The sequence below is a fragment of the Rhipicephalus microplus genome, chromosome 1, assembly GCF_043290135.1.
Source record: "Rhipicephalus microplus isolate Deutch F79 chromosome 1, USDA_Rmic, whole genome shotgun sequence".
NCBI classification, from domain to species: domain Eukaryota; kingdom Metazoa; phylum Arthropoda; class Arachnida; order Ixodida; family Ixodidae; genus Rhipicephalus; species Rhipicephalus microplus.
In genome coordinates, this window is record NC_134700.1 from 201,290,945 (window position 1) to 201,302,425 (window position 11,481).

The 11,481-nt window shown below is 45.9% G+C and overlaps 1 protein-coding gene across 1 annotated transcript; it reads right to left on the reverse strand.

Moving 5' to 3' along the window:
- Positions 1–6,624: 6,624 nt before the first annotated feature.
- Positions 6,625–11,203, reverse strand: LOC119167283 (gonadotropin-releasing hormone receptor). The gene is made up of 2 exons (XM_037418744.2): positions 10,188–11,203; positions 6,625–7,852 (listed from the first exon to the last, which is right to left on the reverse strand). Exons 1-2 carry the CDS (start codon positions 10,971–10,973, stop codon positions 7,436–7,438), a joined length of 1,203 nt encoding a protein of 400 aa, XP_037274641.2. The 5' UTR covers positions 10,974–11,203; the 3' UTR covers positions 6,625–7,435.
- Between the last annotated feature and the right edge of the window lie 278 nt (positions 11,204–11,481).

Genomic DNA, 11,481 nt, shown 5'->3' on the forward strand with positions numbered 1-11,481 from the left:
AAATAAAGTAAACTCTTGCTCACACAGCTCTGCGAAAACCCTGACGTGTTCGAGAAGTTTTTCCAGACATACGCCGTGGCTTGCGCACCATTATGTAGCATTTCACAACGGCATCTCTCATAATCACCTTGTTGCTTTGGGACATGAAACGTCTAAAATAAGAATCATTGTATTACCGATTACATTAAATGTTGTGCGGATACCAAAGCTACGAAGCAGCCGCCATGGTGCCATGATCTGTGATCGGAACATCCTGCATGTGTGGGTACCTGTATTCTTTTCCTCATTTATTTTATCTCTATCTATATCCTCCTTTCGAACCTTATTTCCACAACCTTGTACAGTAAAGCATAGAGTTTCCTAAAATTAACTAGAAAAAACTCTGGCGCTGCGATCGTTCATAGATTATGGTAATGATGGGTAGTACACGGATTTGCCTAGTCTTCGTACTTGCGGGAAGCGAATTGTACTTGTGGATTAATTTATTGCTGTGTGCCAATTTCATTTCGAAGGAATGAACGAACCCTTTTGAACTTTGTGACCCGATTTGAAATGGTAAGCCTAAAGGAATATGGTATTTAAGCGCAACGGCTGATCATTTACAAATTTTTGTTTCATGGCAAAACAGCTCCAAGCCACACGAACACACACGGAGCAAAAAGCAGTCCAGAAGTATGAAGATTGGACAAATGTGTGTAGTACCCATCATTCCCATGCTCGCTGAAGTGCGGTGCGTTGCAGCTTCCATAGATGGCGCCAGAGTTCCCTCTAGTGTATATTTAGGAAACTCTATGCAATGTAGTAAACCAATTATTCTTCAAGGCTAACCACCCTGTATTTTCCTTTTACTTATTTCTCTCTCTCTCTCTGGTGCTGGACTAGTGACCTGAAGGTGGCCGGATTGAGTAGCGGCCGTGGCGGCTGCATTTTTCATGGAGGCAAAGTTGCGTGAGATTCGTGTAGTTACATTTAGGTGCACGTTTAAGAACCCCAAGTGGTCGAAATTTACGGAACTCCCTATTCTTTAGCGTCACTCGTAAACATATATGGTTTCGGAAGGTTACAAACCAAGAGGAGGGGGAGGAGGAGGAGGAAGGGAAGAAATGAAAGGCAGGGAGGTCAACCAGACGCACGTCCGGTTTGCTAACCTGCATTCGGAGAAGGGGTGAGGGGATTAAAAGAGAAGAAAGAGAGAAGTAAAGGGCAACGTGTGTGTAGATGTGACCTTGTCCATTGCACGCTTATAAGCGGTCGCGTAGTCCAGTCGTCTTTAGAAAACTTAGCAATGCCCGCGTCACTTTGCTGGCTAGCGACGCATAGAGCTATGAGCCAAAGATCTTCTCTTCGGAAAAAGGTCTACTGTCTAGTGTCTCTAACGTTTCGCGTAGCAAGTTGCAAACCAAGGATTATTAATAAAGCTGAAGCCTGGCGCTACAGCCGAAAGAGAACGTCCAATTTTTTATCCAAGTCGTTGAATTAATCACAGACAAGGGAACTGTTTTCAGCCAGAAGCCAAGGGCTCGTACTTCTCCGAATGTTTGATAATGTTTGCAGGCGGAAGGGGGGTGGGTGGTTGGGGGGGGGCTCATTTCACCAGTCTATGAGCCGTCAGAGAAATACTCACGAAGGCACGCTATAAAGTACACCGATGTGAAGAATAAAGTCTGTGTGTCGCATTATGTAACATTCGCACACGTATTTGACTCAGACTGTCGCGTACAGTGGTGGTAAAAATTTTAGAGGCTACCAGAGCTCTTGACGAACAGCGCCATACGGCACCTACCGACGGCTGCCCTCGAAGCTCGAGAGCATGCATTGCGCATGTTGTTCTTTTTTATTTGCCAACATGCTCTTTCGCTCCCTTTTCAGTCCACACCGCGGAACGCCAGTAAAAGCGCAATGTGTCAATTCTGTAGTTGCCGCGGAAGCACCACACGATGGTTTGTGACAAATATACGTACATTGTACTGGCTGGGCTGAATTGGCACCACACTTGACACATTAGTCTGAGACGCTCCGTGTTGGTGAAAACAAGCGTATGATTTCAGTTTTTGCAAAAGTCGACACATGTGATATGATTACCAGGCAGGGACATCTCACTCACGTTTTCGCCACCACGGAGCGTCCTGAATCAAGGAGCACCGCGCGCCGACCACTGTCAGTACGAGTTGCGTATTTCTGTCATTACATGTTGGCTTGGTGCCTCCGCTAGGACTGCAAAAGTGGCACCTCGCGCTTTTTTTGTCGTTCCGATGAGTGCGCACTAGACGGGAGCGAAATAATAGGCTGGCAGGTAAAAATGCCGCGCGCGTACAGCGCATGCTCTCGAGCTTCTCTGATAGCCATCAGGAGGCGCCGCGGTGCAATTTGGCATGCGCTTCCGCGTTCTTCAAAATATTGACCCGCACAGTACGCAGCGCTTATGCGCTTACTTCCGTCCTTCAATAAAGTTTGGTTACTCGAGAGACGCAATTTAGAGAACCATGTGCGTGGTGTTCAGACACGCCGACGCTCAGCCACATGAAAATGAAACGCACCCAAAGGCGCATGCACATCACCGGTCCACACGTTACTAACCATCCGCACATGTTACACAAGCAGTGGCAGGAATGGATTGCCGACGAAGCCAAGCAGATCCAAATAGCTTTGCTTGACGAGACCCAGCGAGCCGCTCCTGCCAGCGGAGTCCTGGACGGAGGGCCCGACTACAACTGCTCGCATTGCACCACATCTTTTTTTTTCTGAATAAAGTTTCCTCCTCCTCGAGAGAGTAGGCGGGGATGACCGATAGTTGATGCTGTAGCAGTGGTTGACATGAAGCAAAATATGCGATAGTTTGTCTTAACTGAGCAAGTCTCCTTTGAGATTTATTCAAACCAATAACCTTGCGATTCCAAAACACTCTTTTGATCCCGCTACACACATTCCCGCTAATTAGCAATTCTTCTCTGGGATCAACTTGGGACGTATATGCGTCCTAAATGCAAGAGACAGAGAGAGAAATATAGAGGGAAAACAGGGGGTTAACAAAGCTTGGCTCGGCTAGCTACCCTACTCTTGGGGTGGGGGAAACAGGGAATAATAGAAAGGAAACAGGTAGAGAGAAAGGAAGAAGTGTAAGAAAGGGATGAATACATTGCTCGAGACTGCACAGCATGGTCTCGCACTGTTATTTCACAAACGATCATGAAGTGCGGTTGTTTTTAAGAAGCACAAAAAAGCTTTCGTGGCTTTGTGCGTATTCGAAACCGACGGCCAAGGTTCCAGGATTTTGTTTTCTGTCAATAGTCATGAATCAAGGTGGTGAGTGTTGGTTTTCACAGCACGTTGTTCAGATTAGTATGATGGGCAGTGACATAGAATGTGCTGAAGTGTCTCCTCGCAGGCGCATATGTTGCATGCCACACTGCTTGCGATTTCATATGACACACGAATACGTATTCTTAAATGCTATGTCTAACCACATGCGACACAGCAAAGTTTCAAGTGCCTCATGGGTTCCCGGATGGCTAATCAAATTGCAAGTTTGGGTCGACTAAGGTGCATGACTTTCCCGATTCGTTTATTTACGGCTGAATGTGCTTCTAGAAGTAACCAAGGCCGTCGCGCCCTGATAGTATTTTTTTCCCACCGTGTTGACACGGTTTCTATTATGTAGCGCAATGTTTTTCTTGTGTGTCCTTACTTAAGATTTTTTTTTTTTGCCATTTGGTTATTTTCTAGACCCTTATTCGCATGCTTGCCCCCTTTTTTTGCTTCATGAGTGTAAGCAGCTTCTATGCTCTTATTTGTGGGAGCTGTCAGGCTGCATTCTCCCCGCTTCTTTATTCATTCCTTGTAAGTGTGTTTCATTCCTCCTACGCGTGTGTACAGAAACATCGCCCAAGTTTTACGGCTGTGTAACTCGCTTTGCACAAAGATTGTCTTCAAGGGTGACGCATTGCCATCCCATGTGAAGGAGGGTCAGTTTCGTCACGTGTTCCTTTCATTTACACCAAGATAAGTCTAGTGACATAAATGTCAAAAATTGAGTCATTTAGGAGGATCAGTTTCGTCACATGATGCTTTCATTTACACCAAGATAAGTTCAGTGCCACAAATGTCGAAAATTGAGTCAAGTGAGCGGCGTTTGCAGGAGCGTGGTAACTTGCCCCCGCAGAGCAAAGCCACACATTGCGGAATACTGCCGTGCAACCACCCTGAAATGTCCCAACTGCCACGAATCACATGATGCGTCATTAAAAGGCTGTTCATTAGTGAGAAAAGAATGGAGTGTCTTGAAACAGATGATACGTAACGAATCAACGCACTTAAGAAGCCGCTCATATTGGGAGAAGCAGAAAACGACGCTCGCGTCGGCGACGAATGTCTAGGTCTACTGCTGCCCAACCTAGACGGATAACGCGATCTCCTTCTCTGACAGTCCATGAGTTTTCCCTTAAGCCACACATACCACCAATGCCACCACCACCACCACCCCATGCATCACCGTCAGAGAGCCTGAAAAGTACAGAGGCTTCAAAAGTGGCGGCGGATGTCGTGTGGCCCTCACTTCCACCCCTGCGCCCTCATAAAGGGCCGGCGCAGAATGCCCCGCAGCGTACATCATCGTCCACAGATGATTTCCGTGACGAAAACCGGTAAGTACTTGCTTTGTTCAGGTATCTTATGTCCACAATGCACACTCTCCTCAATGGAATGACAACTCAATCCGCTCAAGGCGCACGGCAAGTTTTGAATTTTGTGTAACCAGTTTTTGCAAGAATTTTGCGAAATTTTAAGATTGTAGTTTGCTTTTACATAACTGCAGAGAAAGTGGTCTAAAATACACCCCAGTTGTGACTGTCGAAGTGTTCGCGGTGAACACGGACATATGGGTGCACGTATCACTTGTTATCTTTTTCCTTCTTCCCTTCTCTAATTTTTGTCTCCCCTTCCTTCATGCCCCGGCGCAGGGTAGCAACCTAGTTGACCTCCATGCGTTTCCTTCGGCTCTCTCTCTCTCTCTCTCTCCCCCTCTCTCTCTCTCTCTATGTTTGTGCGTTAATTGTAATGCCATTGAACCAAGTCATCATAATTCGGAAATTTACAAGTATAGGCGTGCCTTACACGATTGATACGAACATAACAACGCTGCACAGCATAAAAATAATTTATGTACACATTGTTTAGATATATGAGGAAGAAATATCACATTTACTTACCGTATAACTGCTGAAATCGGTATTTTGTTTAGTTGGCTCACACGCTTGGTGTATGCAGTCGTCTTCACTGGGCATCACTTGCCATCACTTGCATCACCCCTGGTAGTTTATTTTTTTTCATACCTTGTACAGTACCAGCCATCTGATACATCTAGGATAGTCTTATATTGTGTAATTTTAAAAACATTGTCAACAGAGCGGGCATAGAGCCCTTTCCCTATGCAACATATCAACAGTGAAAGCGCAAAAAGAAGTGGCGAAAGAAAGCACACAAATTAGCCTTTTAAGTGGCGTAACAATGTAATGAACAAGTTGTCCCCCGTCGTCCTGCCTCCCTCATGCCGGTGATACTCTGTTTGTCAATCTAACTTCCGTGCAAAGGACCTCATGCGTGTATATACGGAGCAAGTCATGAGAAGTCGAATCCCGGCTACGGTGGCTGAATTTCCGATGGAGGCGAAAATGTTGTAGGCCCGTGTGCTCAGATTTGGGTGCACGTTAAGAACCCCAGGTGGTCGTAATTTCCGGAGCCCTCCACTACGGCGTCTCTCATAATCATACGGTGATTTTAGGACGTTAAAACACACATATAAATCAATCAATCAATAAAGTCATGTGAAGATTCTACATGTCTGCAAACTCCGTAGATTCCGCTTGCAAAAAAACTTTAGTAAGTTTGCCATTTCCTCGAACAACCCGGAGAACGCCCCCTTTAGGTTTTAGAAGCTTCATCGCAATCCCAAGTTGGGAGATGTGAGAAAGATTGAGCCATCCTTGACACTCCTTCAGAATGAGCTATCATTTCCGTCTGACTAAAACACACGTTCTGCCGCGCATGTATACGTTTTACTTTCTTTTCTTACAGTGCGAGAAGTGTACTTGATGCCACTTGAACGATAACAAAGACTTTGTATTCAGTTGGCGTTGAGTCGTATTTTGCGTGTGATTCCGTCTCGACAATGTGATTGTGGTTCTTTTGAAGGAACATGACCTTTTAAACGTCACGTTCCTTTTGAAGGAACATGACCACCGCCTTCGCAGAACTGTAACACTGGGAAACCCTGAATGTTATGGGCAAGTGCATATCCCACACTCACTTGAGAAATTACGGCTTTGTCAATGCTTGGTCAATGGGTACTACGATTGGTGCGAGCCTGTATTGTTCTACGTAAGAACCAGCACACTCGACGAGTCATTTTTGTTGCTGTGCCCGTTTGGGACCTTTCAAAACTAAGAGGGAATCGTTGAAGAATATATCAACACGGAATTACTCCACGAGTGATGACTTCCTTTTAACTCCCTCTTTATTACGTGTTTGCAAAATACCCTGTGATAAATACCATTTTATATCTCTCAGAGCATCGTGCACAGTAAACTTATACCTAACACCTGTACCCGAAAAAGCGAGTTGTGCACTCTCTTGAATAGTACATCTTCAATGCAAATATATATTTTTACCCTTTTCACCGTCAAAGAAAATCATAATAATAATAATGACAATATGGGAGATAGAAAAGTCATGCAGAGACACTTTCAGGAAGATCACAATGGGATGTATGCGTAGAAAAAAAATATGCACACCATTAAGAAGAGTGAGCCTCCCGTCAACCGCGGCTATATTTACACTTCACTCTTTTGGTTGTAGTAGTGACGGTGGTGCTGCAGCAGGCGCTGTCAGCTTGTCAGACACAGCCACCAAATGTTACACTTAAGCCTCTTTCACATTGATAGCAGGGCTGTGACACTGAGATTTAAACAGTGCTGTGTCTCACAAGAAGCAAAGAACCGTCGCTGCTTTTTACTGCCACGGGCTTCGAGTGCACGATGCGTCAGACCACCGTTCTAGCGGCTTCCGACCATCGCTTATCTCTGCGTGTCCAGCTGCGGGCAGAGTCAAATGAAATATTCGGTGCCACCGACGTCAGCGCAGCCAGTACAGGGCAGAGAAGCACGTCACTCTGTCCAAAAAAACCAAGTCTTGAGGTGGTGACTGCCACGCTTGTGCAGCTTGGTGTTTCCTCAAGAGCGTCGTAGTCGACATGCACACAACGCTTCTTCCAGCACTGCTTACAGTGATTCGCTCAGACGTCCCACTAGACGAACAACTGCGCAGTTTTGTGCGGTACCTCCACTTAGCAGCTATAGATTCTTCAAAGGGGGCAGTTTCCCTGTTAAAATCGTGCTTGTCGACACCGTTTTTAAGAATAGATGGTGACGCACATGTGTTTCGTTCAGCACATGGAACGACTCTTCATTTTAGGTGGTGTGTCCGTAGCTGTCGGTTTGCCATTCCTTCTAATGGAAACCTTAGACTGACGCGTCGAGGGGCTAGCGTCCTCCGTGGACATTTGAGATCCCGCACGAGACCGGGTTAGAAGGCGACAAGTGAGTGACTCGAGGACGAAACGAGCCGCGGTCCGCCAAAAACCGGCACGATCGTCAACGTCTCTGGGTGGCCGCTGGAAGTAGAGGAATATGTATGGGTTGATGGCACTGTTGGAAGCCGAGATGACACCAAAGAGCGCCACCATGTTGGCGTCCAGGATACCTGGGTTGCCGAAGGCCAGGATGGCCTCTTGCACCATGTATGGCACGTTTGTCACCAGAAAGGCGCCGAAAACGACGGCCGTTATCTTCAATGTCTTCACCTGCGTACACCAATAAAGTGACAGTTAATTCACAAAAAAAGGAGAAAAGAAGAAGACACGCTGAAGCACTGGTAGACCAGCCGAGTGCCCTGGGCTGGCAAAAAAAAGCAAGGGGGTGAATGAAAAAGAATAAAGAAAGATATAGACAGAAGTCCCTAGAGTAAGGGAGATGAAGATGCTTGTAGAAAGTTCTTAATAGAATTTGGGCTTATTCATTTGCGACTGGAAACAACCAGATGATTGAAGTAAATAAGGAACCACTGAAGCTGTGTTCGAAGTATGCAACATGTCAACGGAAATTCAAAGACAAACCTTCAGTAAAAAACAAACACCTAGGCGCCTCAAACATGTAATATCTTCCCCCCAACTATCCCAGCAACGTACTAATTTACATGCGTTATTTTAAAATGTTCATACATAGTGGTCGGCATGCAAACCCCCTAAAAAGTAAAGTAAGGAAATCAAAATGATGAGAACAGTAGAAAAAGGGTGAGGAAAAAGGGTGGGGTGGTTCGTGGTGGTGTTGAACTTCTATGATCAGTACATATATAAGATATTAGTACGCAATCACACAGGATTTAATACATGTAGGATAACACATGTTTAAGTATTATCCTCTGCTACGGTATAGTTACAGGGCATATGAGGTCTAGAGATTAGGAGCTGCCTTTTGATTTTCTTACCACCACTCGCGGTGATCGGACTTCCACGGCCTCCAAAAAAGCACCGATGCAACAGCGTACATGCTATGGCCCACCGAAGCTCATAACCGAACCTCATCTATTATATGTTTTGCCGACGCACTCGTTTTAGTAATACAAAAGCTTTGGAGAGTCATAATATTGAATGCCATGGTGGTATTGCTCAGGAAGAATAACCCTTCTTTTTTTACAGTTATCCACCTATGAGTCGGGAGCAAGAGATAAAATGCGGTTTAATATGTGAGCTATTATCTATTTACACCTAAGCTGATCGTACAGAGCTGGGGTACTGGCAGACCGGTATGTCACCGACTGCTGTATGAAGCGATTTCCGTTGAATACGCTCTGAAGTGAAGAGCGCTTCTGGATACCGCTGAAGCTCTGCAACCACCTCCAAAGATGGCTTCCGCCGCGCTGGATACAGCACATGCATGATGAATTAGTCAGTGCTTTTAGACACACTGGCTCTACAACTAACGAGCTGCAGGACAAAGACTCGTTTATGCGCTTAAGGTATTGCTCAATGAAACGAATGTTTTAAAGTACACAAAAACTAAGAATTATTAAAGGCTGGCACAGATGAAAGTGTCGAGCAAAGCCCTTTCATCCTTGTATTTTTTTTAGTGGGGTCTTGAGAAGTATGTTTACTAGCTATGCCCGAGTTCTTTTTACTACTGCTATCGCTGAGCAAGCACATTGACTATGAAGTGTGCGCAAAGATAAAAACGCCTAATTTGTTTATTGAAGCAAAAATCTTCTCAAAAATCCTTCGCCTGTTCACTAACCTTAAACCATTGAGAACATTCTTCGCACAATTATGTTTTTTTTAATTTTGTGGTGGCGAAGACGTAATTGTTGGCAAATTAACGTTCTTATATTTGCACGATTGTGAAATGGAAAAAAAATTCTCACCGTATAAGAAGTGTTGAATGCTGGTAAGGTAATCTAATGCTTTCTTATGTAACAACAAGATAATGTAACGCCGCGAAAGGGCCTTTCATAGTAGTCATCACAACAACTTATCACCACCCGGCATCATGGAACTTTTAGTGCTTATTGCCGAGAAAACGTCATCGTAGTAGCACGTACGTGTCGCAACGAGCTGAGAAACCCCTCTATGTCGTTTACATTGCACTCTAGCAGCGGCCACTACATAGTATACTGTACCAATCCGCTCGCTTTCACTGAAAGGTCAAACTTAAGTTCTGTTCTAGCCGAAGACAAGTTCGTTTGTCGAAACGTCGGCTTGACACAGCCCCTGTTTACGAATTTTTCAATTAGTTTTTCAAGTTATCTGTTACTAAATACCCCCATTTGTGCCAAGCATACCAAAGTTTATAAACTGGGACAAACTAAATTTATATGTACATACCTCAGCGTCCTGTCCTCATAACGTGGCCTGTGGGCCCTTGAGGTGAGGTACTGCGTTTTTTTTGGCGGTGCCTGTTTTGTGCGCGTTTTCTTTCTTTGTCCTGTGTCATATCTGTGCTATACAGTAATACAATAGCATGTTTTGTTGGCCCCTCCACACTTTGTCCTTCAAGTAAACATATTTGCTCCTTTGCCTCAGATCCTCAGGATTATACTGCACGCAACGTCACTCAAGACCACACAACTACACGGAAAATACAGACCTTAGCTTGTGGTAGCGACGAAGTGGTTTGCCGGCTCATGTTCCGATTGGTCGCACTGTGCTTCCAGATGGCCCACAGTATTCCCGCGTGGAACGCAATGAGCAGCACGAGAGGCACGACGAACACCGTGAAGAACACGAACCCCATGTATATCTGGCGGTGGTACAGCGGCGTGTCACGGTCGTAGAAGATGGACGTGCAGAAGCACTTCCCAGGTGACACGTCGACGCTGTGGAAAACGTAAACGTTCGGAAGTGACGGCATGCATGACGTCAACCACGTGAGGGCAGCCAACTTCCATGGGTCTGTGCTCGGTGCCAGGGGCGTTGCGATGGCGATGTACCTGTCTATCGCGATCGCCACGAGCATGTAGGTAGATGAGACAAGTGCGAAGGTCTGCAAAAACTTGAAGAACCTGCAGAAGGCGTCTCCAGCGATCCACAGGCGACCCATCACTTCCCACACAACTTGTGACGTCATCGTGATGCAGGCCACCAGCAGGTCCGCAACGGCCAGGTTGAGAAAGAGCACTCGTGCCTTAGACACCCGCCGCCGGCGCTGCTTCACGAGGAGGTTGCAGCAGACGACAGTGTTGCCCACCACAGACAAAATGATCATGGTGATGATAATGGCTATGCGAACCCGCTTGTGATAGCGAGGTCCCATCACTTCCTCCGTGGCCAAGGCATTGGTGACGTTGTTTAGGAGTGCAGTAACGTTGTCCAGCGTGTCGTGGAAGGGGGGAGGGTCTTCTGTGGGTGCGTCGAAGGCTTCTGCTTCAGTCATCACAAAGGGGCAGGTAGTCCGTATTCACCTTCATCCACCGAATCGCTGCCGGTGTGAATGAACTGTGTTACGCGAAGGGCTTGTTCTACGTTCTCCACGGGGCCGCTCGGAGTCTATTAAGCAGTAGTATTCGGCTGCAAACTTCATGACGGCAAAATTGTGCTTTTGATGATGGTATCAGAGCTGCTATATGGGAGATGAAGAAATAGCCCATGCGCCTGTAGGCTTGCTCATTTGTATGGTACCTGGAAGGCCAGAAGAGAGAAAAGTAATCGTCATTGTGGAAGTTGGGCACGGTAGCTGTAACGTTTAGCCCACATTTGCAGTACGTCAAAGAGCTTTGTCTATACCTACACATGGTTGGAGCGAAATGTGTATACGTGGTTATTCTTAAAACATGTGTCTCTTCTTATATAGGACGTTTGGTTGAACGTAACAAAAAGAGACCCGCCTCAAGATATTTATCGTATCATTACATACTTATGGCCAACGCAAAGAAGGTTGAGCT